This window comes from Apodemus sylvaticus, chromosome 17 (assembly GCF_947179515.1).
Source record: "Apodemus sylvaticus chromosome 17, mApoSyl1.1, whole genome shotgun sequence".
Classification (NCBI taxonomy): domain Eukaryota; kingdom Metazoa; phylum Chordata; class Mammalia; order Rodentia; family Muridae; genus Apodemus; species Apodemus sylvaticus.
The window spans coordinates 16944517-16960406 of record NC_067488.1 but is presented as its reverse complement, the minus strand read 5'-3'; the positions used below and the strand labels follow the sequence as shown (position 1 = coordinate 16960406).

Below are 15890 nucleotides of genomic sequence, written 5' to 3'. Positions count from 1 at the left end.
AGGGACAGATCTCTTCAATATGAGATACAACAGGGTCCCTTTAGATGAGAAGAAGATGCGGGAGGGTTGAAGATGGCCAGTAGATGGCGCAAGAACTCTTTCTTTCTACAGACTTAACCCTTTCCTAGTTTATGGGACTGCTAAGTCCAAATGTATAGACATATACATTTTGCTGTTTGAAAGAAACCTCCCATTTACATATTTGGGATCAATTCAGAATTAGGGAAAATGAGCTTTCTCTAGATATCAACGACAGGCACAACTGGTTTAACTGCTGTTGCACACTGGCTACAAGGATATTGGTCAGGATAAAAAATGAACTATTTAGGGAAACATTCTGACTTCCCTCCCAACCCTACCCCAGCCTCAGCCACGGGTGACATATGCTTGCCAAATAATAAAATCACAGTCATAGTTTTTACACCTAGGTATTCTCATATGTAAATTTGTGTGTGCGAATAAATTATCTGTGATTTCCCTTCTGGATTAAATCAAAGTATAATAGATGTCTAAAGCTGTCTGGGATATAAGCAACTACTGTAGTAACACATGTCCCATTCTAGCGACGTGGGCATCGATGGAACCCGATTCATTATCCTCACGGTTTCTCCTAAAGCGACGCAGATCTTCACTTTAAAAATACTCCTTTAGCATGCTTCTATATTCTCAGGCTGCAATGGAGCGCTCACTAACATAATATTTCTTGAACTGCTTTTGCAGGCAGAATTGATCTATTCAGGGGGAAAAATAATCCAAGCCCCGAGATTTCAAATATTGTGGGGAGTTTATCAGAGAGCAGAGCTGGGCTTTTAGAAGCTCACTAGTGCTTTCTGGTGTAGGTTGTAAGGAGCAAGATTTAAGGTTAATTTTGGTGGAGGGGAAAAAACGCAAAAGAAAAGACAGAATCCGGAGTAGCGGAGACTCTGTGCCCCCGTTGGAGAGATGGTTGAGTCCTCGTCAAGGTTGCTGTGGTATCCCAGAAACACCATTCACTCCGAGCTGTGACCGCGCACCAACAACAGCAACAACTCTACTGCGCTGGGCTGAGGAGCCAGAACCCAGAGCTCGCGAATAATATGAAAGGGAGCCGCAAAGGAGAAAGCATAGCAAAGGAATCCAAACCCCGGGAGCCTGGCACGCGAAGATGCGCTAAATGTGGCCGCCTAGACTTCATCCTGAAGAAGAAAATGGGGATTAAAAGTGGATTTACGTTTTGGAACCTCGTCTTTTTATTGACGCTGTCTTGTGTAAAAGGTAGGTCTGTTTTCTGGGGTACCCTCTTCTGTGGTGGAGATGGGCTTGACTTGTCGCCTGAGAGAGGCTAGCAAGCTTAGTTTGCAATTTGCACGGATAAAATAATAGGGATAATACTGATGAAGGAGTTGATTCACAGCTCCTTTTCCTCCGCTCAGATAGGAAATGCATTTTGCTTGCCAGATTTGGCGTTCAATGCGGTGATTGAGCTTGTGCTCAATAAATATTCTTGCAGTATGCTCAAACCAATACGTGAGTTGGTTCCTATAGCCTCTAACTAGTGGATATCCACGCAGAATTCCTCTGCAAGACTTTTTTTTTTTAACGTGGTGAGGATTATCTTGATTTCTAGTGAAATCCGTGGGGTCTGATGCTTTGCACAGATTTTTCTTTTTCTTTTTTTCTTTCTTTTTCTCTTCTTTCTTTCTTTCTTTCTTTTTTTTATTGAAGACACTGGCGTGAGTGCCTTTTAACCATTTCGGACAGCAAAGTTGCCAACATGCTAGAAATGCATGGGTTTTAAATGCATTAGGAGACAGAGCCTTCTGGAGCTCGGTCACACCAACATGAATGTCTGCATACAAATTTGAATTATTTCTACGTGGCTTCCTATGCAAGGATAAATGTAGGGGAGCTTTTTTGGATACTCTGTTAAATGCTTGGTAAAAAAAAAAATATTAATTAACAAAAAATAAATGAGAGTGAGATGCCACAAAGTGTGAAGATCCACCTTTGAGGATGAATGAAGGTAGGGAGAAAGTCATTAGCAGCTGACCAAAAAGAAAATCCCCAGCAAGTCTCTGCGTTCAGACAGGTACAATGAGTGTCACATGCACAGACAAGGAGTGGGGGCGGGTGGGATGGAAAATTTATTCCTAAGCAGGAAGGGAAGGGACAGTTGGCTCACTGGAGAAAAACAGTCTGGGGGGACAAAATAGACCCGCAGTTATTCCACAACTTCTGCACCCCACTGCCCATTAATTTCTGCAGAGAATACTCAGGAGGTGTTTATGACTCATGCCGTCGTTTCTGAAAAATCATTTCTCCATGCTCACAGCAGCTCCAACAGACACAGGGGATGGAGCTCATAGTGAAGCTAGTTCCCAATCCTGCTTTCTGGTGCCTTGAGGGGTGGAGGGGAGGTTTTGGCCCAGGCGCGCCAAGGCTATCAGCACAAACTGGGCGCTTCTTCCTTTGTGAAGGAGTGCCTCTCTGAACCGCAATCGGGCCGCGTCTCTATGAAACACTTTATTGTCCAGCTTGCAGCTGGCTGTCCCCTCGCAGAAGGCAGCACATTTGCATTCACTGGATATGATAATTCATGTTTGGGGAGGAGGGAAGTGGAGAGGTTACCTCTTCCTCAGCGATGACCAATGATGGGTGGTCTGTTCCGAATTTTAAATTTTAATTGACATCTCTAAATGCCAAGAAGTCGTCCCTGGTCTCTGTGTGGCAGCAACTGCTTCGTAACCCCAACCTGCTATTTAAAGCTGTGTGTGTGTGTGTGTGTGTGTGTGTGTGTGTGTGTGTGTGTGTGTGTGTGTTTCTGGGAATAAAACGCCCGTCCGAAGCGATGTAGATGTAACCTACTGCACAAACCCCGTTTCAGGTTGCTTACAAGGGGGATTTCGTCGCCAGCCCGGTGTGCGACGAGGGACACGTCTGGGCTTAGTTTTCCTGCCACTCGGAGTGGGTGGTTAATGGATGGCCCTGGGGCTGCCTGCTAGACACGCGCTCGGCTCCGCGTGGAGAAGTCGCGGTCAGCCAGCAGCAGCCCGGGCAGAGGGAAGAATCGTAGAAGTGTCTCCTTCAAGAAGATGACCGAGGGTTAAGTGCGAATTTTCATGAGATACCTGTTGAGCCAAAACGTTTCGGGGGCACATTAGAAGGAGTGAGTTGCCAAAGCGGCAGAGCACGTCAGCCAGAGAAACGCAGAGCTGGGCCGCTTGCAATCTCAGCTCTGGCTGCTAGCACCTACCGTATTTTACGAAGAAAATGCGCCAACGGAAACGAAAGAAATGCTAATTTGCTTTGAATGGCATTGGCTATAGGAGACACCTCTCCTCCACCCACAACTCTTACTCTTTGGAGGGAAATAATTGGTCTCCTTTGAGTCTCTCCAAGCTTTAGGGACTTTGGGAAGTGCCTGTCATAGCCATCTTTGGTCTTGTCCAAAATCAAGAGCACACAGTTCATTAAAACCTTTTTTAATGGTAATAAAGTTTTTAATTACCATACTTCTGATACTTCTGTGATAAGTCTGACACTTTTTACTTTGCAAGGTTATCCCCCAATTCAGATCAACTTGCATTCATTCTATGTTTTACAAGCTCACTCCAAGACCCGGTAGTATTTCTCCAGTTTAAATTTTAATTTCACCGAGATCTCAAGGGGTTTTTTTTGTTTTTTGTTTTTTGTTTTTCTGTTGCTGTTGTTTTTTTTTTTTTTTTAATAAGATTGCTGCATTGTCTTACACACTGTGTGTTCTAGTCTCTAATCCCTCTTTTGTTTCTTATATTGTTTCTTCTGGGTTACTCAGGCTCACTGAAAAATCTAGCATAGGCTAATGTCAGGAAATCCTTGGTGCGCAGTGTTCTCTCTGAACCTCTTCATCCACCACGATTCTGCCATCTGTCTATAGTTTTCATCCCTCAGCTGTCTCCCTTCTGAGTGGAACAGCGATGACACAGAAGCTCAGGGCAAGGAAATGGCTCCGTGGTGGAAAATAAAGTGATCTTTTGTAGGCCTGATCCTCTCAGGTGGGGTTCAAAAGCTAACTAACCTCCTGGAGCTTTTTATATAGACCAGAATCGCTTGAAATAAATAAAAAAAAAATGCAAGCCTCGCAGCAAACTGGAGGGCAGGGGAGTTGTGGCCTAGGCTTCATTCTTGCACATAGCTCCTTCTAGCTGGAAAAAAAGAAAAAGAAGGAGGAAAAGAGGGGAAGGGAGGAGGAGATGAAGGGAAGGAGAGAGAGGGGGGGAGGGGGGATTTGAAATGCATCCTCTAGCTGCAGGGTGTCTGGATTTCACTTAGAAAGAAATTGTAAATCCTAAATCTTAAGTATCCCCCGCCCACATAAAGAGACACTCCTGGGGTGATTTTTCACACTACTGAAATGACAGGGAGGGGCTACCCCCGCGCAGGAGGTCAGTGTGGTGTAGCTTTCAACCTGCAGCAGCAGGAGAGCTGGGTGTCCTGTGTCTCACTCACTAGCCCTCCAGATGCCTGTTCTGCGATTTCTCCTGGACTTCAGACTTCAGGAAAAATGAGCCTTGCTGCTTGCTCTGGGATTTCCAATACATAAAGACCAGGACACAGGACACAGAGTTCTATGGGAGGGAGGGAGGAACCAGTCCCGAATCCCCAGTTCTTTCCTGCAGGCTGGAAGGCAGTGGCAAGGCAGCAGGTAGAGCAAGCGCTGTGCTTTTTCTTGATTTGGCCAGGTAGTCTTTCCGGAAGTTCCCAGCCAGGTCGATGTCCTTAGGGAAGGACAGTCTCACTTTCCAATCTTAACACTAACATCTGACACATCAGGAGGCAGAGTATCTGGAGAGAGCTTCTCAAAGAATACACTGTGCACACAAAATCGTAAAAACAGCGACAGAATTCACCAAACTCTCCCCTGTCCCAAGGTTAGCACCATTCAGGCACCTGCTGGAAGGCAGTAATCCTTCTGTTTATGAGATTAAGCCCTGTTTCTGAAGCCATCTGCAGTTGGGGGTGGGGTGGGGGAAGATATCCCTCTTTTCCATCTCCTTTGTGAATGTTGATTCCTTTTCCTTAAAATCGAAACTCTTGAAAGTGAAATTTTTATGGACTCAACCAGCTTGAGAATGTGTGCCTGACTGTGTGTGTGTGTGTTTGTGTGTGTGTGTGTGTGTTTGTGTGTGTGTGTGTGTGTGTGTGTGTGTGTGTTTTGCTAGTAGGGTGGAAGACAATAAATTGCACACAAGACCTATCAGTGGGAATGACTGTGTACATATAGAAGTGTGTAGCTTTTTTGAGTTAGTGTCATGTTAATTTTTCCCTATGCTCCAGATGGTCTCCTGTTCTGATACCACAATTGTCTTGAGATAGGACAGAGGCATGGAGATAAAGCCAGGTTTCTCCAAACAGACAACTGCTGCTCTCACTCCTAGGACTTCTGTAAGAAACACTCCCTCTAGAAGATCTGCAAGGTCTTTGGGGAAGACAAAGAGTGAAGTGGTCCCAGTCCCAAAATAAGCATCAGCAAGATCCACTACCTTCCTAGTGTTGGTGCTTTGGGGCAAAAGACAGTAAGGAGTGTTAACTCTGACATTAAAGCACAGCAAAGTGTAAGGGGGTGGGGTTGGGGAGGATATCATAAGAGAAATAAAAGAGCACAAGTCATCTCAGACCCAAATGTTCTCCCTGCCCTCTTGCTGTGGCCAGATGATTGCTGAAAGAAGGTCTCTAAACCTTGCTTTCACTGTATAATGAAAATAAAAGGGAGATTCTGTATATACCACCGAGGCAGGAGGACAGTTCCTTTCCCCTTGAAGGCCACTCCTTCCTGCAGGCTTAGCACCAAAACTTTCCAAAAGCCAGTCCAGTATTATGCCCTGGGACAGGTTGCATAGCTCCTGAAATTCAGAGCAGAAATTTCCTAGATTGCTGCGGTCTCCTTGGAAGCAATCAGACAGGCCCACTTGCAAGCCAGAGGTTTCTGGAATGTTCTGTGTGGGAGGAGTGAGGAGGTAGTGACCCTTCGAGCTCTAGTTGCAGGAGTGTGTGTGAGGAGAAAAACTAAAGAAGCAAGCTTTCAGCATCTTGGAAAGGACACAACTCCTCCCTGGGGATCCCTCAAGGAGAAACAGGAAGAATCTCTGGATGAATTAAGTACTTAAAGATCTCAGACTCTGTCACAGGGGCCATCAGGGTTGCCTGTTTTGAACAGCTAGCCTCTCTGCCTGGTGTGTGCAGCTGCAGAAGTTTGAAGGAGGCATATCTACTACAGGCAGAAAACACTGGCAGAAAATGGCAAATATGTGGTTTCTACACACAGTAGAACTATTCTGTGACTGACAAAACAGAGGGTAGGTGAGGCAGCCAGCAATGCCCTTGAGCTCCTGAGGAAACAAAAGCCTCTAAGAAAGATGTTTCCTTAGATTTCAAAAGAAACTAAATGTGTGTGTGTGTGTGTGTGTGTGTGTGTACCTGTGTGCATGTATGTATATGTGTGTGTGTACGTGTATGTATGTCTGTGTGTGTCTGCATGCATGTGTGTGTACCTGTGTGCATGTATATGTGTGTATTTGTGTGTTTGTACCTGTGTGCATGTCTGTGTGTGTCTGCTTGTGTGTGTATATATGTCTGCGTGCATGTGTATGTGTCTGTATGTGTGTCTGTGTGCATGTGTGTGTCTGTATGTGTGTATCTGCATGCATGTATGTGTGTGTTTGTGTGTATGTGTATGTCTGCATGCATGTGTGTATGCGTATGTGTCTGTCTGTGTGTGTCTGCCTGTGTGTGTGTCTGCATGCATGTGTGGGTTTGTTTGTATGTGTGGTGTATGTGTGTATGTCTGCATGTGTGTATGTCTACATGCATGTGTATATGTGTGTCTGCCTGTGTGTGTGTGTCTGTATGCATGTGTGTGTGTTTGTGTGCGTCTGTATGTTTCTGTGTGTGTGTCTGTATGCATGTGTGTGTCTGTATGCATGTGTGTGTATATATGTGTGTCTGTGTGTCTGTGTGTGTCTGTATGTGTCTATGCATATGTGTGTCTGCATGTGTGTATGTGTGTCTGTGTGTCTGTGTGTATCTGTATGTTTCTGTGTGTGTCTGTATGTGTCTATGCATATGTGTGTCTGCATGTGTGTATGTGTGTCTGTGTGTCTGTGTGTATCTGTATGTTTCTGTGTGTGTCTGTATGTGTCTATGCATATGTGTGTCTGTATGTGTGTGTGTGTGTGTGTGTGTGTGTGTGTGTGTCTGGGGACTGAGACTAAGCTGAACAAGTCCCTTCCTTGTTGGCAGATAGACTTCTTGTGTCCCAAGAGATGAATTCTTGTTCTTACCCTTCAGAGTTTTCAGAAAGTCTGCCAAGTATCAAAAATTCTACTACTCTATCTACTTGTGGTTAACTTTTACATTTTCAGGGGACATAGTGGCTCACATAGCTCAAGCTGGTATCAAACTCACTGTGTACCAACTTCCTTGAATTCTAGCCCTTCTTGCCTGGATCTGCAGAGTGCTGGAACTGCAGACCTACACTTCTGTGCCTGGCTGCTATCTGACAGGTTTTAACCAAGCAGTAGTCTTGCTGAGACACCTGACCCTTTAGTAAGATGACTGTTTGAGAAACTATGCCTCCTTTACATGAACTTTAAGATTTCCAGGAGTTGGAAGGAAAACAAATTGCAAATGAAGAGACTAAGGAGAAACAATGTGTGAGATGCCAACAGTGCCTAACACCATTCAATGCTCTGTACATATAGAGTAAAACTTTAGATACCTTTTTCACCTATCTCTGGCTTTCCCTTTTTTTACTGACAGTGCAGTTTGGGGAGAGAATGAGAATCACCATTTTGCGTGATGTGTGCATGGTGGTGAGAGAACAGGAACCTTCATCTTTTTACTATGAGAGTGAGCCAATAAGTGATTTGTGGGGTTGTGCAGACTCATTCACTACCAAGCACACAGAAGCGTGTCTGTATTAGTTCTCACACCAGGTTTTTGTTCTCATTTGGCAAAACAGGTCACAGAATATCACTGAAGAAAACTAACTCCTGAAATATTTCCCAGAATTCACCATCTTACGTTTATGATCAGCTTCCCTGCATTTCACATTCTGTGAACCTGTGAGATGAGAGTTGGGTGGAATTGGGGCCTCTAATGAATGACCATGACGCATGAATGGGTCGTCTAATTTCTAAGTTATTCTTCCATGTTGAGACTGTCATAACCTTCATCCTTACAGTCTTGGATCTGTGTCCTCTGAAAGGATCCCTTCAAAAGGCCTTGCTTCACAACTGCTCCTCCATATTGGGGATTAGGCACAGCAGTTTTCTTCTCCAAGAAGCTGCTCTGTCACAAACCAGTTAGCTTTATGCCGCCGACATTCATGAGACCCCTCGGAATACTGAGGAAGTGAAAGAGAAGGAATGAAAAGCTGGCTTGGCAAATTACTGATTCTATAGGCTGTTGTTGTGTATTAAGAATTCCTCAGGGTGAATATTTTCTATGGAAGGTATCTGTGTTTATATTCAAAATCTCTCCTGAAATGTCTAGCCGTATAGCTTTAGCATAGTATTCTTGCAGAGGAAAATGAAGAATGTCACAGGGATTCTGGTGGCATTAGTTATAGCACCCTTATCCTGTCGGCTCACAGGCACATTTACTGCAGAGGTTTTCAAGGCTTCTCTAGGAAAGAGTACTGGTATCTTCTAGAAACTTTTCTGCCAAACAGAAATCTCAGGTTCTCACCAGCAGAGTACTGAATTCTGTTATATGGAAGACAGGCACAGGTATTTATTTGTGTTTTTAACAAGCTACGAGGTTAATTTTAATACTTTCTGAAATGTAAAGAAAACCACTCTAGTAAACTGGGAAAACAAACAAACCAGGAGACTAGAGCTACATACACATGAAGAGTTGAAATTATAATGCCGTGGAGGACCTTTATATAAAGAGATCAAATTTCCTAAGCCTCCTCTGCACTGTTCGTATGCTTCTATAAAAGATTGTATTTTCCAGTGGACTTACTGAATCAGGTGATTTATGTGAATCAAGTATGTAGCCAAGAGCTTGGCAGAACCACCATTAAATTAAACTTGCATGTGCAAAAAGAAGGGTCTTCATCTGCTATTCCATGAGTCCTTTACTTTCCCTAAACAAGGAATACAAAGTAAAATTTCCAATTATTAGTTCTTACTACTCATTGACTACCCCACTCCCAAGCAATATTCTGCAATTCCTGTTCATCATATTTTATCATGTAAGTCTCTCCTTGGATCTATGTATTAAGAGAGGAACATAATTTGAATTTTTTAAAAAATATATGGTAGCCAGACTTCTGGACTAATCTCATCTGTTCATTCTGATGTGGATTAATTTGGATATCAATTGACTGGCATACCTTTATAGATTTATCTATTCTTTGTGACACTAATGATAATATTCATAGGCCTATAGGTGCTCTTAAATATTAGGAGAGTCATTGCTCATATATCATAAATAAGTACACATACATAGAAAGTACCAGTGCATTTTCTGAGGTTAAAATGGGCATTGGCTCCTTACATGAGACTCTTTTACTGGGCATTAGAAACCATGTTCAATTTTTTTTTTTATTTATTTTATATCTTTTCCATTTTATTTCAGTTAGCTTAGATGGTACCAAATAAAATAATCAACCATAAAACTTTACATTTAAGCACCGGATATCAACTAAAACTATGTATCATTGCATATATGTAGTTAAAAAATACAAGCAAATGGTAAATACAGCAGGATAAGGTTGCCTGCTGTTAAGATAGTGAACCTGAGTTCAAATTTTGGGATCTTAATGCTAGAAGAAGAGAAGCAACAGCTAGAATTTATCCACAGGCCTCCACTCAAACGCTGTGGCTATGGGTCTGACATGTGCTCAAGCATGTTAAAAAATACATAAACAATAATAACGTAATAAAAGATTGAAACAAGATTATTTAATATTAATTAAATAATTGTATTTTCTAAAAAATGAGCAGTAATTGGTTATAAGTACATATTCTTAAAATGTTTCACCTGTTTTTTGTATTCTGGAAACAATTTATTCTTTGAAATATAAATCTACAAATTAAATTCTTAATTTGCCTCGTGGATTTTTATCATGGTTAGGTCATATTACATAAGAACTGTAAATTCTTTTTAATCTGTATTTTAATAGGCACAGCTTCTTTCATCTTACTTATAAAATGAAAATATTTTTTATTTCTCTAACTTAAAAATTTCATTAACCCAACAATGTTATAATATTATTTGGTTATTCTCATAATAACAGCATGTAGACTATTTTCTTTCTTTCCTTTCTTTTCTTTTTTTGTTTTTTTAGAAATTTAAGTAAAAACTTGGGAAGGTAACAACTTCTGCTAATTTGAGAAGTTGAAATGTACAGAAAAGTGATATATATATATATATCATTTATTATTATATTATAATATATATAATATTATATTATAATAAAATATATATTATAATAAAATATATATTATATATAAAATATATATATATAATATATATTATATATGTTAATATATAAGTGATATATATCACTTATTATATATATATCACTTACATATCTGACTTCATAATTTTCAGTATATAAAACTCTTCCTTTATGCCATATTAGGAATTGTAAAAGACTACCCATGATGAAGAGTTTTAAAGTCATACGGTAAAACTTTTAAACTTTGAATTCTATGTATGGTCAGATAGAATTCTAGTTAGACTATATCCCCAGGATGTCATGGGTACCTGCTTTGTCATGTTTGGAGAAATGTTTATAGGATGCTTTTTGTACTTCTTGTGTATGGTGCCTTTTATGTAGTATCTTCATCTCAAACAATAGTTCTCCTTGCTTTTTCAGTCCTGAACTTCAAATGAGCATCATTGTCATAGTTCTGGTCTCATAGTTTCAAATTATTATCTTCATTTACAAGGTGCACTTCCCCTACTGTATAGATATGCAAAGCCTGAACAAGATCTTTTTAGCTTGTGATTAAGCAAAGGAAGAAACAAGGACCAATCTCTCATAGCATTTCAAAATCTAAAATATGAATATGGTTAAATTCATTTTTGAATATATTCAGTTTTGGGGCTTAGCGAAATTAATTCACAAGGAAGGTGAAGACTCCCAATCTTGTTATGCATACACAGCCACTGTGCAGTTACATTAGCAGGTAACTCAGTTATTGAGCTATCTGTTTCTTCTACCTAACTTGCCTCTGTGTCAATACAGCAGGCACTGGAGATATTTTGCAATTCTATAAACAATAATTAGGAAAGGATTTCTAATATAATGTCTGAGATTTTAATTCCTCTGGCAAAAGAAAAAATGTAGCACAAACGTAAGAAAAAATTAAAAGTGATAATTCTTAGATCACAGTAGTGATAATTCAAGATCACTTTGATCTTGGGTAAATTTTGAATGTTAGAAACAACATGGATGAATCATGTGGTATACATATATATCAATCTATTAGTACAAAACATTAACTGATTTTACAGTAAGACTTAAAACATAGTTATGTTTTAACATTAAACTCCTACTAATTTTCATAGTTTTAAGAATGAAATCATTCCTACATTCCATTTAGTCTGCTTTCTAAGATTTATTTGCAAGGGCTAATGATCTTTTCAGGGTGTTAAAAATATTAATAATACAACTCCATCCCCAAATCTATTTCATTCTACAAAGTGGATAGTTTTAGAAACATCCAATTTAGCTGTATATATTCACATAAAAGGGGAAACAATATTTCAAATAAGTGACTTTCCAAGCCAGCTTTAAGTTCATTTTCTTTCACTTTTTATTCAGAAGGGGTCTCATGAATATCGGTTTGAAGCTAACTGGTTTATGACAGAGCAGCTTCTTGGAGAAGAAAACTGCTTTGCCTAAGGCCCAATATGGAGGAGCAGTTGTGAAGCAAGGCATTTTGAAAAGATCCTTTGAGAGGACACATATCCAAGACTGTAAGGATGAAGGTTATGGCAATCTCAACATGGAAGAATAAGTTAGAAATTAGATGACCCATCATGGTCTTTATAAAATAGACAATCTAATTTTACACAACTGTTCAAATAGGCATCTTGTTGAGAAAACAATGAACCATGTTCTCGACATGGCTGTAACAATTGTACTTTCTGAACTCTATAGTTAAAAGTTCTCATTCTTTGAGTTATATATTCAGAAATGTCATCTGAACCTCCCTGTTAAATTTCAAGGCTCAAGCCAGGCATTGTCGCGTGCACTGTTAGTTCCGGCACTAGGAAAACAGAGGCAGACAGTTCTCTATAACTTCAAGGCCACCCTGGTCTACATAGTGGCTTTCAGTATAGGGAGGGATAAGTAGAGACTTTGCTTCAAAAACCAAAACAAAAATAAAGAAGTAAATAAATAAATAAATAAAACTGAGGACTCCAGAAAAGTTGATATTACTCTTCCATGAGCAATTCAGGGAACATACTTACTGAATTTTATGCTCTTCATGGCAACACATTAATTTTAAGCACCTTTCATAAATAAAATTAAACATTTTCGTATGATGTCAGGCCTCTCAGATTTTGCTCAATATCATGAGAGAAGATGCAGGTGCATCTTATCTCCAAGTGAATTTTCTGTGCCTCTGCATAGCAATATTCCATTTGGTGTTGGAAGCGTACTATCAGCCAAGTTCTCCAGTTTAAAAAGTGACAATGTCATAATCGTTCAGTGATTTTTTTTCTGAATTTTTAAATTACACATTAATTTGCGATTTCAATTTCATGAACTTGGTGAGGAGGTAGTGGGAGCACATTTATCAAAAAACATTTTCCCATTCTTGTCCTCTTCATATTTCCTTATTAATGTTACAAACCAGAACCGCCAGCTGTGCTTTCTGATTTCACTTTACTCTAGTTTCTGAAACATCATTTTTATTAGGGGTTTCTGATATAGTTATTTTGTTTGTTTGCATGATGATGCAGGTTGTTTTAAAGGAAATCTGAAGAAAGTAGTGTTCATTTTATCATTTTCCCATGAAAATAATACCCACATGATTAAGTCTATCAACTGAGCCAAGAATTTAAAAATATAATTTTACAATGCACATTTGTTATGAGACATTTATTATACAAAAGGGAATATAAGATGCTTCTCTTGTTAGTTACTGATAATGTAATTAGATATTTACTGTATCTGAAGTTTTTAAATATCGCATTTGCTTTCGGTGTTGAATCAACCTTTCTCACAGACTAGCAAATTTTGCAACTGCTTTTAGGAAGAGGATCTGACTTGTCTCCAAATAGGGTAACAAAGTTAAACTGAGCGTTCCCTCTCTTTGAGCTCTGTGTTGCTAGGGACTGCATTTGCAAGATAACAGATCAAAGTACAGAGACCTGGGAAAAGACGGGCAGCAGCACCTCCTGGAAGCCAAGCCAACAAGCTGCCTCCTTTCCTGGCAGCACATGAGGAGTGACTGGCCTAAATCCAGAGGAAACTTGAGCCTTTTCACATATATGGACACACTTAGAGCTAGAGTAGGCTTTTCTTCTTCTCATTTATTCTTTTGGTTGATGCTTAAAATAAAGCAGCTGAACAAATTTCAATGTTTTGTGTAAACACATGTGCATCCAGCCTGCTAGTGTGTGTGTGTGTGTCTCTGTGTGTGTGTGTGTGTGTGTGTGTGTGTGTGCACGAGAGAGAGAGAGAGAGAGAGAGAGAGAGAGAGAGAGAGAGAGAGAGAACTTCCAACTTTATGTTCTAAGATAATGAGAAGATGAACTCTCTTAAATAAAATTTGTAGTGGAAATGCTCATGGGCTCATGATAACCAGATAATCAGGCTTATATTCTTGTCTAATGTGTATATTATTATTATTATTATTATTATTTTACGTGTATGAAGGTTTCACTTGCATGGTGATCTCCACATTCCTGTAATGCTCATGGAAGCCAGAAGAGGGCACCAGATCCCAGGAACACTGAGCTGTAATGCTGAGAACCAAACTTGGGTCCTCTGCAAGAGCAACAAGTGCTTTTTAACCACTCCGAGCTTCAGCTCTCCAAGCCTTTTCCCATTACTAATGAAGAATTTTTATCCATAAAACCTGCTAGTACCTCAATAATTTTTCTGTTAATTTTTTTTACAGAAAATATTTTCATTTGTGCGTATGTGTGTGTGTGTGTGTGTGTGTGTGTATCTATCTGTCTGTGTACATAACACATGCGGATGAATATGTAGAATCTATAATAGGTCAGATAGTGTAGAACTGAAATTAGCAGTCATTTGTGAACTGTCCAGCATAGACACTGGGAACCAAATTAGGGTTCTCTGGAAGAGCAGCAAATGCACTTAACATCTGGGCAATGTTTACGCTCTTTTTGGTCAAAAATGTTGAATAAGACCAAACAGCAAACTTAAACTTTTTTATATTGAAAATCTCTAGAAAATATTCAGTATCTGTACTCCTTTAGCAGCATTCTCGATTCTTGATAGATGAATAGCATTAATAAAATTTGAACTTTATTTTAATATACTACCAATGCACTAATCCCTTGGAATCCTTTGCATTTTGCAACAGTTTGAAGTTCACTTCTTATTTGAATCTGAGTTTTTCAAGGACGATTGAAATTCCCTGTATTAGAAACACTTTAGATTATATTGATGCGTTTATTGCAAAACACAATATTCCCAAAGATCTGGAAGAATGCTGAAGTTGTTGCTGCATACTACTAGTTCACGTGAATTCCAAATTTGAGTATTTCTAATGTTTCTAATGTTTAGTAAAAGTCTAATTTATTTATTTCACCATATATTTATTAGAATAGCATTATGTTTAATTAGTTAACATACCATAGGCTTTGAAGAATAAAGTAGATTTTATTTTCACAAAACTTATAAGAGGATGCAAACCCTGAGTTCAGTCATCTACTGAGGTCCATATTGTTTTGTTCCGGACCCTATTTTGCCTGTAAAAATATAATGAGCTCTTCGCTCTTCTCAAAGAAGACAGACTTTCATTTAAAATCAGTTTTATATAAACACAGTATAAAAGAAATGTTAGCTGCTATGACATTTTCTAGGTGATTGGTGAGATTCTATTCTTATGATAGTATCAATAAAGGTAACACCACCTTTGTTTATTAACTATATATGTTATATGTGCATAATAATTATATAATAAAATGTATGCTATGACAGTTAAATATAGAATCTTATTGACCCATTCATTATATGACATATTTGGGGATCTGCTTTTCTGTTAAAATATTAGTTAGCACTCATCTGCCCACCTAAATGATAGTAACTAGCTTACACAGCAGAACAAAGGTCTCACATGCATTTCTGCCACAGTGTAAGTACAAATGTATAATAATTCATTATTAGAAATTTTGCTTATTGATTTTCCTGTTTCTAAGATTCTATCTACTGCACAGCTCCTCTCTGTCTTCATAGTACTCTCAATTAAAATTGAATACTTTACCTGCTCATTCTGTGATCCTTGATAATAAACTTGAGTTTATTTCTTGTGGAAAATAAAATAATTAAATGCACCTAAAAGAACACGATGGTTTTCTATTTCCCATTGTGTTTATTTGGTGATATGTGTTCACAAAACATAAGTTTTTGATAAATATTAAAATGTTTTAATTTGTAACATGAAAACAGATAGACATACAAGAAGCAGAGGAGGCAGGTAACAGCATCCTATCAATGCTAATAGCTCTTACTACATAAGAGTTCAGTGGAACAATTTATATATACAAGGTTAAGATCATCAAATTTCATTTGTTGTGTTACATTTTTCTATTCCTTCATGTGTATTTCTTTCCTGAGTTGAAACATGTTGAAACATTTTGAAACATGTCCCAACAATCTGTTCAATAAAGTTCATGTGCTGGTGGTCCAGTACTAATTTAATATGTAA

The 15890-nt window shown here is 39.0% G+C and overlaps 1 protein-coding gene across 3 annotated transcripts in view; it reads left to right on the top strand.

Annotated features, from left to right (window-relative positions):
• The first annotated feature begins 1076 nt into the window (after positions 1-1076).
• The window catches only part of Csmd3 (CUB and Sushi multiple domains 3), a 1209570-nt gene continuing 1194756 nt past the window's right edge, over positions 1077-15890 (top strand). For all 3 annotated transcript variants that reach the window (XM_052161507.1, XM_052161506.1, XM_052161505.1), the window contains exon 1: positions 1077-1254. In XM_052161507.1, coding sequence (XP_052017467.1) covers positions 1077-1254 — 178 coding nt within the window. The remainder of the gene's footprint in view (positions 1255-15890) is intronic.